The sequence below is a fragment of the Bos javanicus genome, chromosome 14 (assembly GCF_032452875.1).
Source record: "Bos javanicus breed banteng chromosome 14, ARS-OSU_banteng_1.0, whole genome shotgun sequence".
NCBI classification, from domain to species: Eukaryota; Metazoa; Chordata; class Mammalia; order Artiodactyla; family Bovidae; genus Bos; species Bos javanicus.
Window position 1 is genome coordinate 1,077,789 of NC_083881.1, and position 17,875 is coordinate 1,095,663.

The 17,875-nt window shown below is 63.5% G+C and overlaps 1 protein-coding gene across 1 annotated transcript in view; it reads left to right on the forward strand.

Moving 5' to 3' along the window:
- ZC3H3 (zinc finger CCCH-type containing 3) overlaps positions 1–17,875 on the forward strand; it is a 63,646-nt gene that overhangs the window by 18,359 nt on the left and 27,412 nt on the right. The window contains 1 exon segment of the mRNA XM_061438090.1: positions 7,441–7,594. Within this exon segment, the coding sequence (XP_061294074.1) occupies positions 7,441–7,594 (154 nt within the window).

The window sequence follows — 17,875 nt, forward strand, 5'->3', positions numbered from 1 at the left end:
CCTGTGCCCAGGGCCTGCAGGTGGGGCGGGGGCTAGGAGGTGCTCCCTTCCCCTCCTCCATCCTTTAGAGTGACACCTAAAGGGGTGGGAGACCCACCACCTGTAATGTACAGCGACTGTCAGGGAGCAGACTACCCCCATTTCACACAGACGGGGCGGTGTCGTCGTGCGATCGATGGCTCGTGCACGATAATTACAGGAACTGGCGGCTTGTGTTGCTTGAGTGAGTTTGAGAAGAGTAGGGTCTCAATCTTCCCTCTAATAGGGCCCTGACAGTCCTGGCGCTGTGCGTCTCTGGCTGACGGTGTCGTCATTAAACACCAGGTAACGTGAGACGGCGGCGCGCAGGGCCGGGCGGCGACAGGGCTGTCTGTCACCTCCCCGCTGCCCACGCTCCTCTGGTGCTGACAGCCGCCAGGTGACGTGCGGCCCAGTCAGGCTGTCGCTGTGACTTGGTGATGGTAGTTGTTCGCCAAGGCTGGTCCCTGGAGCAGAAGACAGGAAGCCTCTCAGGGCAAGACCCAGGCCCGCCTCTCCCCTCTCACAGGCAGGCGTCCCTCCCCCTTGCTGACGTGTGCCCGCGGCCTGCGTGTGAGTGAGCACGTGTGTGAGCGAGCACGTGTCCACGCGTCCACCCCTCTCCCCAGGGCCCCCTGTGCCTGCGTGTGAGCAAGCGCGTGTGTGAGCGACCACGTGTCCACGCATCCACCCCTCTCCCCAGGGTCCCCTGTGCGGACTCTGGTCTGGAAGGCAGGGGTGGGTCCTCTGCATGTCAGAGTCTGGCAAAGCCTCTCCGCAGGCTGCCCGAGCCGTTCCTGGGGCCTGCAGGAGGGCTGGCCCTGGGGGCAGAGCTGGGTGCCATGGGAGCCAGGAGGGGCCTCGGCGGCCCCGTCCCCACCTCCCGCCCCGCCCCAGTGTGGCCGCCTGTGGGGACGCGGCCAAGCCGCTGACTGCGGCAGGGCTTGTCCGTTTGAAGTGCCGGCAGCCATCAGGCACAGGAAAAGTGGAGTGATTTATTAGACTCATAAAAATTCATACTTTGCGATCCCCGTCATCCCTCGTTTGAAGCTTGTTAGAGCGCGGGGGGCTGCGGTCCCTGGCAGCTCCCACTGAGCGAGTGCGGGGGCGGGGCGTCTGCCTCCTCCAGGAGAAGGCCCTCGCCGTCGCGGTTTGTCCTGAGGCCTAGCCTGTCCTGTGGCGGGCGCAGGAGGGCCAGGCCCGGTCACCACACACACCCTGCACCTGCAGGTTCTGGGCTGGGACCGGCTGCGGCCGCTGGCTGCAGGGCACTGAGTGCAGTGGGCCCAGGGTGGTGCCACGTGAGCGCTCTCCCGGGGAGGAGTGAGACACAGGTCTGGGGGCGCAGGGAGCCTGCAGGGCGAGGTGGAGATCTGGGGTGCCGGGGAGGTGTGGTGCAGGGGCAGGTTGCAGTGTGTTTCTGGCTGTCTTTATGGGTTGGAGCCGTGTGTCTTCTAGGCTGATGTCAGAGAGTTGAGCTCCTCTTTTGTCCATCCTGAGAGACTCCTACGCAGAGGCCCCTGGGCCTGGTGCCAGACGGGCCCAGCCTGGGTCCCTTCCTGCGGGGCAATGGGCCGGTCATTTTCCTTCCCTTTCCTTCCCTCGTCCTTAGGGCTGACGTACCTGGCGGCTCTGCTGCACGGTGGGCACTGTGGATCCTCTGTGGAGGGGGTGGAGGGAAGAGGGTCCGCACTTCTCTTGACAAGGCACCCCCTGAGCTGGCCAGGGCCAGCCTTCCCTGGGTCTTCCCCTGAGAACTGCTGTCTGGGCGGGGTGAGGGGCCCAGCCTCCTGCCATGACGCCTGCTTCCATCCGCCTCTGCAGGCAGCATCTCGCCAGCTCTGCTTTAGGTCCCAGCCCTTCCGCAGGGCGCGTGGGGCCAGTGTGGGAGCTGCCCTGCCCCTGGCATCTGCTGGGAGCACCCCTCTGGGAGCACTTCTGGGCACGCAGCCGTCCCCCTGCTTCCTGCAGGCGGTGGAGCTTCTCCTGGTGGCCCTTGGGGACTGTGCGCCCCTCCTCAGTCCTCCTGATACTGTTGTGGTTTCACCGTCTCCAGGACCATAGGCGTCACCAACAGAACAGCTCAGACAGGCTGATGTTCAGACAAGGTGGTGTACAGAGACGACAGGCCCGTCGTTGGCAGTCTGGCGGCCTCTTTTCTGCTGACTAGGTGTGAGCCTTCCACCAGCCTTGAGGCAGCACAGGGCGGGCCCAACTCTCTGCCTGCCTGCAGCCCTCCCTGCTTCCCACTGTCCCAGGGGCCATGGCCATGCCATCCCCTCTGTCTAGAGCCCCCTGGCCAGCGGTGTCATTGTGGGCGCACTCCCTGAGCTCCCTGCCTTGTGATTCCTAAGCAGGCAGTTAGCTGGAGGGGCCTATTCTCATGGAGGCTGGGGGTGGTCTGGGGGGCACCCTAGGAAGAGGCATCATGGGGGATCCCTCTTGGGAACTGTGGGCTTGAAAACTCTTTCTTTCAGATCTCAGAACCCAGGAGGAGTGGGTTTGGGTGCTCGGAAGCTGCTTCGGTTGTTGCTGCCCGCGGCCCCAGTCAGGTGGAGACATCCCCCGATGTGGGGGCCTCGAGCAGCCTTGGGGAGCGGGGTGCAGTGCAGGCTGCTGGTGAGGCGACCAGCCAGTGGGACCCACATTACTGGTAGTGGAGGACAGCTCCCGGGGCTCCTGAAAGCCTGAGCTGTGACGTGGCCTCTCGTCTGTCTTAACGCGGAGTTGGGGGTGTGAGGAAGTGTCGGGGCAGCTGCTGAGGAAGAGCAGGTTCGGTGACGGGGGGGCTTTGAGTCACAGGACTTGGCACGGGACACCCAGGCTGGCAGGAGGCTCACCCCACAGCCCGCCCGCTCGCTTCCCAGCGGCCACGCTGCAAGACCCTGGGAGGCCAGGCGCTCAACTGACCCCACCCACTCTGTTCGCTGGTGGGGCCTGGGGCCCCCTTCAGGAGCAGAGCTTGGTTTCTGGGGTGCCTGACAGGCGGATGGAGTTCTCGGTCCTCAGGCTGTGCCCTGCCCAGGCGCCTCGTGCGTCTGGTTCTGGCGAATCCCCCGGCTGGCCGCCAGGCGGTGGCTGTGGCCCAGCTGTCCTGTTCTGCACCCCGCCGGGCGGGAGGGCTGGAGGCAGCCGTGCTCCCGGGCTCGGCCTTCCCCGGTGGCGCTGAGCTGTCCCCTCGCTCTGCTGGCCTCAGGGGCGGGGTGGCACCCTTGGAGCGCATGGGAAGCCCAGCGTGATTGTCTGCTGTCTCGGGTCTCCTCCTCGGCCTGTTGCTCAGTCTGCCCACTCCAGAGGCCCCAGTGCCCGTGTGGACCTGGAAGCTTGTGCACGATGGGCCGCGGGGTCCACGGCCCAGTCAGGGCGAGTCTGGGGACAGGCCTCTAGTCCACGCTCCTCAAGGTCCCAGATCAGCCTTGCCGCCCCCGCCCCGCCTTTCCTGACGGCGCCCACCCTGCCTCGTCGGGATGTCCGGAGCTGACTGGCCAGTGGGCTGTCGGGGGCTCCTCCCGTCGCCTCCTGCTCCCGTCAGCAGCCCCAGGCAGCCTCTGCTCAGAGGAGCTCCGGTTCCAGCTCCTCTTCAGTCGTTAAACAGTCGTGAAATCAGCTCGTTTCCTCCTAGTTCTCGCCCTTTGAAGTTCCATAAAAACCTGAACTCCCTCTCAACCCTAGTCCGCAGCGACAGAGCGAGGGCCTGCCCTCCGTCCAGTGGCTCTGCTGTCTGTGGTGCTCGTTGAGGTGGGGTGGGGGCCGGGGTCAGCCAGAGGCCGGGCTGCTGCAGACGGTGCTGCCGGACGGCCACCGTGAGGGCTGGTGCTCCCCCGCTCCCAGACGGCCGGGCCCCGCGGCTGGCCTCCCTGGCAGCAACCCCCCGCCACCCCAGCCGCGAGCTGGGCGCGCAGGGCCAGAGCCCAGCTGATGGATGGGCTCATACCCATTCAGATATGATGCCAGCAGTTTTTTTGTAGTTTGTCTTCCACTGCGGTAGTAAAGTTTTTAATTAGGGAAGCTAATGAGATCGATTAGTCATTAGAAGTGACCTCTGCACAGCGGGGCGGAGAGGGCTGTGTGTGTGGGCCTGATAACGTGGCGCCCGGGCGTCGTTGGCAATAAAGGCGCGAAGGGTTTGATTTGAGTGAAATGTGCCACGGGGAATACATCATGCGGAGAAAAAAATTACAGCCCTGGGAGTCTGTAATGAAGGGAATTAAACCAACATCGTATCTAAATAACATGATTATCTACACAGACCTCAGCCAGCCAGGAGGAAGGGGAGAGCCTGCTGCTTGGCAGGGCTGTGCTGGGCTGGGCTCAGGCGGCCCTGCCCGCGTGAGGAGCATGCTGCCTCCTGGAGACCACACCCGCCGCTCCGCCTGCACACAGGCTTCAGGGCTACCGGGCCTCCCACCCCAGCTTCTGGCCCCCGTGTGCCGTGTGCGGTGTTAGGAGCCCCCAGTCCTACCACCCCTAGGACGAGGGTGGCACGCCACCTGTCTGTCCACCTTGCTGAGCTCGTGCCCTGGACAGGGGCGCCCTGGACGGTCCTCTCTGGGGCGCGTCCACCCCTAGGCCCATGCTGCCCGTGAGAGAGTGGGAGGATCTGCAGGGCCAGGCAGGGGCCGCAGCACACTGTGGGGGTCCCATGCTGCCCATGGGAGAGCGGGAGGATCTGCAGTGCCAGGCAGGGGCCGCAGCACACTGTGGAGGCGGGGCATGCTGCCTGTGGAAGAGCAGGGGGATCTTCAAGGCCAGGCAGGGGGCCGCAGCACACTGTGGGGGTCCTGTGCTGCCATGGAAGAGCAGGAGGATCTGCAGGGCCAGGCCAGGGTCCACAGCACACTGTGGGGGCGGGGCATGCTGCCTATGGAAGAGCAGGGGGATCTTCAAGGCCAGGCAGGGGGCCGCAGCACACTGTGGGGGTCCTGTGCTGCCCATGGGAGAGCGGAAGGGTCTGCAGGGCCAGGCTGTGCTCTATGCTCACTCTCCCCCTGCCTCTTAGATCTGGAGGGCGGAGGTGTGACAGGGGAGATGTCTGGAGAGTGACAGTGAGTCTAAGAGGGAGGGTCTACTTTATTTGTGTATTTTTGGAAGTGGTAACGGGGCACCAATAAGGAAAATGCAGTAAATTGATGATGAAGTTGCTCTCACAGTAGGGCTGCATTGTGAAGAGATGTGAATATCAGTGCTGTTTGTAGGGGGGAGTTAGGGCCAGGCCCAGAGGCTGTGTCTCAAGAGGCACTTTGCAGAATGTGGAGTCCAGTCCCTTGGGCTTTGGGGACTGGGGGCTTCCTGAAGGAGGTGGCGCCTGGTGGAGCAGGGAGGGGATGGGAGAAGGGGGCGTGCATCTGGGTGAGGGGGCGGAGCGTGGGATGGAAGCAGCCAGGCTGGGGCGGGGGCCTGCTCACTGCCCAGTGCCCCTTCCCACCCCACACAACCATGCCCCGGGCCACAGAGCAGGGCACCCCTGGGTTCTGCGGTGTGTGTCACAGCCCCGGCTGGTGGGTGGTGGCTGCTGTGGGGGTCAGAATGGGGCAGAGAGTGGGCGGCCCCGCTGGAGGGGACAGGCAGGGGTCTGTCCAGGTGCAGAGTCTCTGTAAGCAGGGAGCTGGGGTGGGTTTGGAGGCCATGAGGTCAGCGTGGGGCTTGGTGATAACTTAGAGGAATTCTCATGTTCCTGAGCTCATAGTTGGAACAAGCTATTATTGATTTTCGTTGGTCTCTCCTTGCTTGTAAGACCTTGAAAATTCAATTCAACAAACATTTATTTATTGATGCCCAGGTTATGCTGGGCTGTGTGTGGTGTGGGGCTGCCCGAGGCTGCAGACCCGCCCACTCGGTCACTTTCCAGGACCGGGCCCCCAGGTGAGCCTGTACTTTTGCTGAGCTCCCCTCGTTCTCTTGTGACCCCTCCTGAGCTTCCGCCCTTGCGAGGAGACAGACAGATGGAGACAGGTGGGGTGGGGTGCTGGCCCAGCCTTGCCCCGACTTCTGTGGACCCCCTTGGTGGGCAGTGGTTGTGGGTCCCTGCCATCAGTCCGGGGAGCAGAGGCGTCCCCCGCTCTCAGTATTCCCTGGGCCTTGGGGCCCACACCTAACCTGACCCGGCTGGGTGCTTGGAACCTGCACTTTCCTCTGTTGTGGAGGCTGCTAGGAGGGCCTGGAATCCGTCCGAGCCGCGTCCTGGCCGTCTCACGTGGGAAGGCGGGGCCCTTCCAGCATCTGGACAGGGAGGCACAGTGCCCGTTCCAGTGGCCATGCAGGTGCGGTCACTTCGCTGGGTGGGCTGGTCCTGACTGCCCCCGGGCAAGCCCTCACCCCACCACCTGCCGGGCCGGGTGGGCCTGGAGAGGAGGTCCAGGCCGAGGTGCTGATTGCTGACAGGGGAGGGCCTGGCTGTGGCTTGGTGGGCTGTTGTGTTCCCAGTTCTGAGAGATGGTTTTTAGGTAGTGTTACCGTCACCATTTTCAGAGCAGTAACTGCTTCCTGTGGGGTTTGCAGGTGCTGGGAAGATGTGTCCTTGGCCCAGGGGAGCAGGTTCGGGTCAGGACGCACTGGTTTGTGCCGCTGGACAGTGGGGTGGCTGGGCACCGCCGGGACTGGCGTAAAGCAGCAAGGCACGTGGGGCCCTGTGGGGCCGCCCCCTCTCCTGGGCCATGCCGGGCCCAGGCAGCCTTCAGCTGAGGGGTAGCTGATCCTTGCCCTTCCTTGTGCCGGATTTCTGGTGGTGAGACCAGTGCATTTTCCTGGCCACCCCCCGTGTGTCCATCCGCCCTGGCTGTGCTGCCCAGAAGCTGCCCGCTGCAGGGGTGGTGGTTGTGGCCCCCTTCTAGGCAGAGCCCTGGGCTGCGGGCAGGCATGTGGAAGTGGGGCCCAGGAGAGGCGCCCTTGGGAGCCTGGGCCTGAGCAGCCTGGCCTGAGGGCCTGGGTGCTAGCTGGGCCACGAGGGGCGGGAGCGCTGTGTTAGCTTTAATTATCTGGGCAGTTAGAGCTATGCGTTAACGAAAGGCGGGCAATTAGATGCGTTCCTTGAAGCCATGGAGAAATTGCTGGCTATCAAGTTGAGGGAACTGGGGCAAAACAGATCCCTGTTAATTGCATGAAACCTTCAGCAAGGAGGAAAGCTATGGTGTATATCACTCTGCAAAATGTTATAGAAACGGAAGTGATTAAGGACATAAATCTGCGTGGATGCAGGGGGCGGGTGAGGGTGGCCAGAGAGGGAGGTGAGTGCCTTGTACCCCAGCCTCCGCGGCCCACCTGCGGCCCCTCCTCAGTACCCACGGGAGTTGGGCCTGCCCTGCCGCCGGCTCTGGCTGCAGGAGCTGCTGGGCTCCCCAGAGCGGGGCGGATGTGGGCAGGGCTGATGGAGCAGTGGGCAGCTCCCCCGCCTCCCCTGACCCCTGTGTCTGGGTCTCCCTGCAGCCTCCAGCCTGCATGGCCAGCGGCCCCCTCCCACCAGCAAAGTGATCAGGACGCGCTACCGCATCGTCAAGAAGACTCCAACCTCGCCTCTTAGCACCACCCCCGGCCCCCCAGCCCTGCCCTCCTGGCGGGCGCGGCGGCTCTCCCTGTCCAGGTAAGAGGCCTGCGCCTGGTGGGCTCCAGAGGGCGGGGCAGGCCAGAGGGCCTCAGGGCCCGAGCGCACCGCCGCAAGTGCTTGGTCTGTAGTTGTTGACAGGGGAATGCGCTAATTTTTTTACCCAGCAATTTCTGCACAAGTCATGTAGCCAACCCGTGTGTGCCACACACTTGTGCAGACTCACGCTCCCTGTCCTGTTATCAGCAAGCTGCTGGAGCTGCTCTGGGAGCAGCTATGGCCCGGACCGTTGAGGCCACACCACACTGGGTGTCCCTCAGGGAGAAGCTTCTAGTGAGAGAGGCTGGGCCAGCTCTCTGTCCTATGGCGATCGTCAGGGGCGGGAGGCGAGGCTGCAGCCCGCTCCACCTGCCAGCCCCAGGGGCCTCCTGCTCTCGAGGGCTATGGCCTGGCTCCGGGCGGCCTCTGGCTGAGGGCGTGTGCAAGCTGAGCGGCCGTGGGAGAGGAGCTGAGGACCTCCTGGCCCGGGGTAGGTGTGCCAAGAGGTCAGCCTGCCCAGGCGGTCAGCAGTGCCCACCACCCTCCTCCCTCCCGCTAGGCCACACGAAACTTGGCCCTGCTGCTGACTTTTCTGGAGGCGATAGCTGGAAGTATATTTTAAATTAATTTTACTGCACTTTTTGTAATATTTTTGTTTTAAATAGATTTATAAGCATCTTGGGGGCTATTTCTACAAATTTATGAAGATAATTTTCACTCTCTCGATAAGGTTAAATTTACACCTGCTATTTCCATATTAATTCACAGTGCTAAGTGGGTCTAATTTTCTTCCGTTCTCCTATCTGGTGAGCATGGCCTTTCCTAATGCAATTTCCCCCTCACTAAATCACTGTGATCGGGAGTCATGATCGAGCTAAATTAACTTAAATTAATTTACTTAATAAGAGCCCCAGATCATCATGAATGAGGTTCAGATTTATTGATTCCTGCTCCTGCCTTCCCCTCCTGCAGTCGGCGTCCGGCTGCCTCGGCAGCCCAGGCCTGGCCCCGCCTCTGCTGGGGCTGCGTGACCTTTGTCAGGAGGCGCCAACGGGCCTCTCCTCCTGGCTCCTGGGGCCACGGGAGCCCAGGTGTGGATCCAGCTGGGCCAGTATTGAGTGCTGAGTGTGCCAGGCTGTGATGAGGTCACTGATCAGAAATGAGCGCCAGGCTTAAGGGGCAGAGGTCCTGAGGGGGGAGGTGGCTAGGTGCACCCCCGAGGCAGCTGCCGCCTTGGTTTCAGCTAAGTGTCCAGCCCCTCAAGCGGAGGACGGCCCGGTCAGCAGCAGGGCCTGGGCTGTGCCTCCCCTTCAGCTTGGGACCTGCGGGGCTGCTGCATGGGCAGGTGGTGGCGTCCACACTTGGGTTGGGTGCACAGCAAGGCTGCTGGGACAGGCCCACCCAGCCTGGCCGCCAGCCCCTCTCGGCCGCTGCCTGCCTCAAGCTCCGTGTCCCTGTGACAGTGGTCCAGGCCCGGTGGGGAGGCTGGGGGCCTGGTGTGGAGGCTGGGTCGCCGCCCAGGAGCCCTGCCAGGTGCCTGCGTTGCTGGCCCCGCAGCCCTGGCCATGCTCGGTGGCTGCAGCTCCTCTAGCTCTCAGCAGCCCAGTGCGGAGGTGCGGCCAAGACATGTGTTAGCTGAGGGCCGGTGTGGAGCCTGCTCGGGGGCTGCCTCCCTGAAGGCCTGTCTGACCCTCGCCAGGTGCCTGGGAGGCCCCCGAATGTGGCCTGGGGGTGGGGGAGCTGAGTGGCCGGGAGGCCCGGGAAGTGTGGCTGCCAGTGGGTGGGTTCTTGTGCCCAAGGTCACCTGTGCCCTGGCGGGGCCTCCTCCTCGGCAGAGTTGAGGCCTGCCACTGCCCGGCCCGACGTCAGCTGCTCACGCCCGGCTCAGCTTGTCAAGGCAGCAGGATGAGCCTGTCCCCGGAGCCGGCGGCTACCTTGATGCCTGCCCACGCTGCTCCTTCTGTCCCTCAGCGTTGGGGCTGCCTCTGTGTGGCCGGCAGGCGGTGTAGAGGCCCCAGGGCCCGCTGGCCTTGACCCTGACCTCTGTCCCGCAGCGGCAGCTTCCCCAGCTCTCCCTGGCAGAAGGAAGAGTTGTGCTGGCGACTGGGCTGAGGCCAGGATGGGCTCCTGGCTGCTGAGTGACCACAAAGCATGGCTGTCCACCAGGTGCCAGGCTGAGCCCAGGGACCAAGGGCTTTTCTTGGGCTCCTGATTGGTGCCCCAGGGAGAGAGGACACCAGTGGTGGGCTGGCTGGCAGGCCCTGCCGTCCTGAGGTCTCAGGAGGGCACATGGCCTCCAAACGCTGCAGCCTGCTCTCACCCCACCCGCTCATCCTTGGGGGGCAGCAGCCCCTCTGCCCGACCCCTGCCCTGCGGGAGCCAGCAGGATGGGTGTCCCCAGGCCTGGCTTCTGGTGTCCGGGAAGTGACAGAGATGGCGGGATCCTTGGCTTCTGCCCCCCAGAGGCCCGTGAGCCTCACTGTGGCCTGACCCACGTGCCGGCGTGGCCACACTGTTAGCGCTGTCCCGTGCGCCAGGGCGCATGTCTGCCTCACGAGGTGGCTTTGTGTTTTGCCCCCTGATTTAGATGGAAACCTGCCTACTCTGAGCCTCCGGTCAGTTTTGGCCTCACGTGCTGGGGGCTGAGGCCCACTTGGTGGCCCACATTCGCAGCAGGAGGCTGGGGTCCCTGCCCAGCCCTGTTGTCTGCTCTGGAGGTGGAGGAGGTTCTGGTGCTGCTGTGGTGAGGCTCTGACTCCAGAAACACCCGAGAGGAAAGTCCGCTGGAAGTAGGGCCGTTAGCCCATCAGGTCCGTCTGCCGGTCAGCCCTCATCCCATTGGGGCAGATGGAAGGTGGGAAGCCCCTGGACACACTCTCCCCCGACCCGGACACCGCCCACCAGGCTCCCTAGACATGTGTCCGTCATCCCATAGAAAGCCCCTGGCTGCCCTGGTCAGGAGAGTGTGCGGAGGCCCAAGCAGGCGGGACACAGTGGCGTCTGCCCCTCCTGGGAACAACGCCGGCCCGAGTTACCCTCGGCGCTGTTCCGTGCTGCTGTCTAGGCCGGCAGACGCCCCACTTGGGGGCCACCTGGCTGTGGGGGCCATGGCGACAGGCCCCGCGGGCCCAGGCTGGTGCTTGCTCCAGAGGGGCTCACGGAGTGCGCCCTGGAGCTGAGGCTCACGCTGAGAGAGGGCTTAATTTTTTTATTCTAAGATTTGTGGATTTGCCATGCCCTCGCTGGCTTCCAGCAAGTTCATGAGTCTGAACTGAAGCTCGGCTGTGACTCATGTCCCCAAACGGCCTGTCACTTGTTTTCTCTCCGAATTCATCTGATGGGAAAGCGCGGAATAAACAGAAGCCGCTGTGCTTAAGCAGCCGCGTCTGCAGGCCGCGCTGGCCTGACTACAAATGGTGCTGTCACCGGGCCTGCCGCCCGCCGTGCTGCTCTCTTTTATTTTATTTTTGTGTCTGTGCCGTAAATCTTAAGTAATCTCAGATGGTTGACGAGGTTTGGGCTGTGACTTTGAAGGCTCTAACGCGCTTCTCCAAAGTGACACTCGTCGTCGTGAGGATGGGGAGCCACAGTCCCCTCACCCGCCCTTCTTGGGGGCAGGCGGCCCCCTCGCCCCACCCAGCCTCCCCCGACCTGCCTTACCAGGGTGCTGGGTGGCCCGGGCTGCTGCAAGCAAACGCTGCATGCAGGGCGGCTCACACAGATGTTTACTGTTCGGTCTGGAGCTGGACGTCTGAGGTCAGGGAGCCGGCCAGGGCCACCCCTCCTCCTATGGCACACAGCCGCCTGCCTGCTGTGTCCTCGCCTGTGAGGGAGACAGGAGCTCAGGCCTCACAAGAACACTAATCCTGTCATGGGCCTGCCCTGATGACCTCGCCTCACTCTCGTGCGTGCGTGTGTGCTAGGTCGCCTCAGTCGTGGCTGACTCCGACCCCATGGCTGTAGCCCACCAGGCTCCTCTGTCCTCGAGATGCTCCAGGCAAGAACACTGGAGTGGGTCGCTGCACCCTCCTCCAGGGGATCTTCGCGACCCAGGGATCGACCCAGGTCTCCCGCATTTCAGGCTTTACTGTCTGAGCCGCCAGGGAAGCCCCATCTCACCCTCATCACCCCCCAAACGCCCCGTCTCCAAACAGTGTCACACTGGGGCTAGGGCTTCAACATGGGAGTTTGGGGGGGACACAGCCTTGAGTCAGAGCAGGGGTGTCCTCTGAGGGCAGTGGGACTAGGGTCCCCACAGCCCCCGACCCTGCCCTGAAGGGTATGTGGCACTTGGAGGAGGTCAGGGGGCGGGGGGCAGTGCCCCCCCCCCCCCGAGCCCTACCCCGACTCCAGGGGGCCATCCTGGGGGTGTGCAGAGGCCCTCCCAGCTCAGCCCAGGTGGGGTTCACAGGGTGCCCTGGGCTGGGCAGCAGGGACCCCCCCACCGAGGGTACCCACAGGCAGCCATCCTGTGCCGGGCAAGTTCTCTGGTCAGAAGTCAACAGAGAGTGAAGCGGACGCTACCGTGGGGCGAGTGCTAGGAAGCACTGAGACTCATCCAGGCTGACGGAGGTCGTGGGCCCAGAGAAGGCTTCTCTGGGCAGGGGCCGTGGGGTCGGTGAGGGCCACATGGCGGGGGCTCTTCCCAGGGCAGGGATGTAGCCCCGGGTGTCTGCTCAGAGGGCAGTGGCCGCGGGAGGTGCTGGGGGTGGGATCGGCCTGCTGCTGCACCTGCGGGGGCTGCAGCTTTCCTCCAGGTGGCCCCCTCCCCAGGAGACTACTGTGTGCAGCCCTGGGTCACACACGGGGTGCCTTGTGCTGTGGTCCTGGGGGTGCCCGCCTGCCCTGGGGCAGAGCCTGGCTCCACCCAGCTGTGCCTCTGGCTGCTCTGCTGCCAGTGAGCAGCCTTTCGGACAGCGGAGGAGAGCCCTGGGCAGGGCGCCACTCAGGCAGCTCCCGAAGGGGCTCTGAAGGGGCCGTGAGGGTGGAATGCAGTTTTGAACTGGTCCTGCTACAAAGGCACGTGTCCGTTTCAAGCAGGAGAATGATGGGGGCGGGGGCGGGGCTGGTGGCTCCGCGGGCAGCGGGCCGTCGAGGCGGTCCTGGTTCCATGTCAGAGGCATGCTCTGCCCCCTCACCTGGTGTGTGAGACGCCAGGTAAGAGCACTTCCTCAGGGCGTTTGAGTGGGACAGGAGGGGCCCCCACACTCTTCAGGGCCTGCCGCGGCCCCCACGGGCTGCTCCCTCTGGAGACAGGCCTTCCACTTGGGCCGGAGATCGCGGGTGTTTGCACGTGACCCTTGGCTGAGCGTTTTCTCTCCTGGATCGTCAGTGCCGCAGCTCAGGCCTGGCCAAGCAGAGCAGGCACAGGGTCCAGTCCCCAGGCAGGTGGCTCTGGTGACACCTTGCTGCCCCTGGGTCTCTGGAAGAAGAGCCAATCCTTGTCTTTCTCTCGTCCACTCAGTCCCCAGGTGCTCGTGGAGGCCTGCCCTGTGTCAGGCCCCTGCTTGTCTGGAAGCTGTGGCTCAGTGGCGGACAGACTGTGTTGGGCCCCCCCGGGCCCCCCCAGGCGTGACTGCCACCGAGGTCTCTGCCAGGCCTGCCTCTGCTGAGTGGAGGGGGCCAGGCACAGCTCTGAGACTCACTGTCGGCTGCAGCCCTGCTCTGTGGCTTGTGCTCTGAGTGGCCGCTTTATGTCAGCATGTTGGGGACAGTACCCTGTTGTGGCTGACTCCCCGTCCACCCCAGGGGAGCTGTGAGCCAGGGGCTGCCGGGGAGAGGGGTGTGTCAGGAGGCAGGGAGGGGCTGGGCCAGTGGGCAGGGCAGGGCGGCGGCAGTTGCCGTGGGCTCCTGGTCTCACTTGGTCCCTTTCCTAGTCGGTTTCTAGCACGTGGTGTTTTGGATAACTTTATTCTCACCTACACAGAGGCACAGAAGAGTTGCAATAATGGTGCGTGGAACCACAGTGTGTTCTTTGCCTGGGCACCCCGATTCTGTGCACCCCGCTGCATCTGCTGCGCCATCCCCTCTGCTCCTCTGTGGGGACGTGAGCCTGGGCGCCCTTGACCAGGGCTCCAGAGACAACACCATGCACGAGGAGACGCAGCTCGCCCTTCGGCAGGAGCGCTGTAGGTCCCTCGGGGTGTTGGTTGTGCCCGGCCGTGTGAGCGGCCTGTCCCTGCTGGGCCTCCTGCCCCGGGGGTCCTGCAGGGAGCTGCCGCCCCTCCTCCCCACCACCCTGTATGTCCTCCTCACGTGCACTCGAGGTCCTCACTTGACAGACTGTGAGCTGTTACCGTTTGCTCCGTTCTAACCGTCCATTTGCTGCCGCTCTGGTCTGTGGAGGCCCCTCAGGGCTGCCCCGGCTCCCTCCACGTGGCACCGCCCCTCACTGAGCCTACTTCACCCACACAGCAGAAGCTTCCAGGCTCACCTGGCACTTTCTCTCTGCAGGCCTGACTCCTGGGAGCCCAGTAGCTCCTGGCGGTTCTCAGCCGTGGGGGGTCTCTCAACAGTGCTGACGGGGGATGGGAGCGTGTCGAGGGGTCTGGGCAGGGGTGTGTGCTTCCTTCTCGCAGGCCTTCCTGGGTTCTCATCACGGCGTGCTCTCAACGTGTGTGGCTCTCTGGTGCTTTAACCTGCAGTCTCCTGGTCACCAGGGGCGTTGGACACTTAGGCACAGATGCTGGAGGCTCTTCCTGTCCCCTGTGTCTTTCGTGCTCATGGCCCGTGTCCGTTTTTAATGGCTGGTTTGTCTTCTGCTCCTGAGTCACGGGACCCATCCACTTGTGTAGGGCTCTGTGTCCAGCTTTTCCCGCCTTGGAGCCTGGGGTGGGTCCACCAGGGCTCTCGGCCCGCTGGGGGCTTGTTCCACCAGCCTTGGCCCCCGTTCAGCGTGAGGTCGCATACCCCTCCCCAGGGGCTCTTGCCTGGCCTGGCGGTGCTCTGCGGCATTGCCTGATTCTCTCAGCGCCTTTGTACTGGAGCCTGGCCTCCGCCCTCGCCACAGACGGCTGTGTGCTCTGAGAACAGACTCCCCTGCGCCCGCGGGAGCCGCTGAGAGCACGCGAGGTGGGATTTGAAGAGAGAGGAAAGAAATCAGAGCAGGAAGTTCAGCCTGCAGGTGACGGCAGGGGCGCGGAGGGGTTGCGAGACCAGAGCTCTTGGTGCTGAGCTTCGGAGGGGTTGGGGTGCCTTCTCTGGGCCTTCTTGGGGACTTGGTGGGACTGGCAGGGGTCAGGGCGGGCCCTGGGGTGACCCCATCCCCTCCTCTCCTGCCTCCCACCCGCCTGCCTCCCTGCATGATGCTGAAGCAGGTCTCCTCTGGCAGGTTTTTTAGGATTTTATTTTATGAGAACAGGCGGTTACGGCTCCCTGAGTGCTGTAAAAGTTAATGTGATGGCCTCCCCGTGCCTGTGCTCATTTTTATAATTTTTTATTTTATGAAACAGGACAGAGAGCTTAGTGACTTATTACTATTCATTTCGTTTCAATGCAGTAAATATTGATTCAGTTGGGGGTTTTCAATTTAAACCGCTTGGCGATTATATAAAATATTACTGGCCTCTGAAATTATGCTTACCGATCCCTTCGGCTGCTCATTAAGGAAGGAGTGCAGTTGTGGGTCCCTTTGCCTCCATCATTCTAATAGATGGTCTGAGGTGCGTTTCTGCACGGGAGGTGCCACGGAAACTGCTGGCGGGGGCCTGACAGCAAGGATGCAACTCTTAATTTGGAAGTCGCTTCAGAGCGAGCCTAGGTGGTTTATTCATTTCTCTGAGTCTAGCAGGCCTTTCGGCTGTCAGCAGCCCTGAGGCCTGAAGCCTGCCTGCCTCCTTGGTCGGATTTGGGAGGGCCTGGGGCCTTGGCTCCTCGCCCCCTTGGTAGTTTCGGGGAGGTGAGGGAGGCCAGCCTTGCCAGGCCACAGCTGCCCCTGTGTGCACAGGGGCTGGGGCACCTTGGGGTGCCCGCTCTCCCTCCAGAACCTGCTCCAGAGGGGCCTTGCTTGGCCTTGTTAGAGCCCAGTCTCTGGCTGGCAGGCCAGGCCTGGGACACAGGACCCTCAGGGGCCCAGGACGGCCGCCGTCTTCCCTCTTCTGTCCGCGCTCTGTCAGCGTGCCACCCTGGTTGGGCTGGCACGTGGAGCCCCCGCCCAGGGCTGCCCTGGCTTCAGACCAGCTGGTCATCTGGGCCCGGTCTGTCTCCATCCTCCCCAGCATAGGCAGCTCCAGGGTGGGCTGTGTGAGGTCGGGGGCAACGGCCAGCACTGCCGGGGCCCAGCACCGAGGAGAGGATGTGCTCGGCGGGGCCACCGGTGCCATGCGGCCCCTGGGCAGGGGCGAAGCTGGGCTGTCCTCCTTGGCCAGCTCTAGGCAGACACTGATGGGCGTGCAGGCGCCTGTGTGGGGCTCCGTCCAAGCCTCTGGTCCACCCTCCTCGGCGTCCACACAGCGCTGTGACAGTCATCCCTGAGGCAGCTCCGTGCCCCCTTCGTCCTTGGCTGTGGGGCTCCTGGTGTGGGCCCGGGTCACGGGCATTGTCGCCACAGTGTTTGTGGCTAGATTTCATGACAGATGGCACCTGGGTTCCATCTGTGGACAGTGTGGGAAGTGGCACGCACCGGACTCCCCTTTTCTGCATCTCAGACTGGAGCTGCTGGCACACGGCGCTGGGCCCTTCCCTCTCCAGGCCCACCGCGAGCTGGCCAGGAGCCCGTGGGCCAGGGCGTCTCCCTGGGCCAGTGTCCCTGAGGCCATGCCAGTTGGCAGGAGCTGCCGTGGAGGGCTGGTCGGGCATGGCAGTCCCTGGGGTGGCCCGTGTTCTGCCCCCCACCCAGGCTCTGCCACAGGCCCCTGTGGGACGGTCTCTGCCATCCGCAGCCCCCCGGTTGCCCGCCTGCCCTGCTGGTCTCTCGTCTGTGTGTGACTCACGGGCCCTCTAGTCTTTGGCCGTCTTTCTTCAGTCTCTCTGTCCTGCTTTTCTGTCGCTGCCTCCTCACGTCGGTGGCTTTCTCGCTTTCTGTCCCTTTTCTCCATGCACGGACATGTGCACCCCTCCCTCTGTCCTGCCCCCTGGCACCTTGGCTGCGTGCGGGTGCCCGGAGCAGGGAGGCGAGGAGGCTGCCCACGTCCCTGGCCCCTCTGCAGTGACTCTCGAGCCTCCCTTGCACAGCCTGGTGGGGCAGCGCTGCCCCAGGCCACTCTGGTTCTTGCCGCACACGAACCCCCCGCCTGGCCCCCACCCCGCGTGGATCCAGGCCATCCACAGCGCACTGCATCTCGATTGTGCCCACCCACCCCCCACCGCGTGGACCCAGGCCATCCACAGCGCACTGCGTCTCGATTGTGCCCACCCACCCCCCACCGCGTGGACCCAGGCCATCCACAGCACACTGCGTCTCGATTGTGCCCACCCACCCCCCACCGCGTGGACCCAGGCCATTCACAGCGCACTGCGTCTCAATCACGGACGTGCAGCTGGTGTCACTGCTTTTCGGGAGCTGGCTCAAGTGTCCAGGGCCTGCCCGGCAGCCTTCAGACCAGCATTAGAAAAGAGTCAGGCAGGTGACGCGTCACCCAGGCCAGCCCTGCAGGGCCCCGTGTGACTGGCCACTGTGTGGCCGCCCCACGTGCTTGGCGACACGCCTCACGGAGACACTGGTGCACAGGCCAGAGTGCTTCAGAGTAAACCTAGAGGGAGCCCCTGCGTCTGCCCGAGGGAAGCTTTGCTCTGCAGGCAGCGGGACTGTCAGGACGCTGGCAGGGTCCCTCGAGGCCCTCCCCGTGGAGCCCCGCGGGGCTTCCCTAGCTGTGCCCAGGCCCCAGCCACACCTTGCACCAGGCCCTTGTGTGTCTGTGTCGGTGCCCCCAGGGGTCCCTGGGGATGAGGAGCAGGGAAGCTGAAAATACTGCTCCTGACAGCAAGAAATAAAATGTCCTTGTCACCCAGCGGTTCCTGGGTGCCTTACACAATCAAACATCGTTTTAAACACCACTTTTATCTTGGTTTTAGAGGTGGTAGTAAAGCAGTGTTCAGATAATCAATACCACATTTAACTCTTTGCATATATCAACCTCCAGCTTGGTCGTACCCCGAAACACAGTTCCCCTCTCAGGGCCGGGCCAGGGCCTCTGGAGATGGGTGAGGGAAGGCGCTGTTCTAGGGGTTCCCCTGAACAGGAAAATGGGCTCCCTGCGTTGGCTGTGGGGTGTGGGGGCTCACCGTGCTGCGGACCATGCCCTAAAGGCCCTGCTGGGCCTCAGGCCACCTGGCTCCTACCTG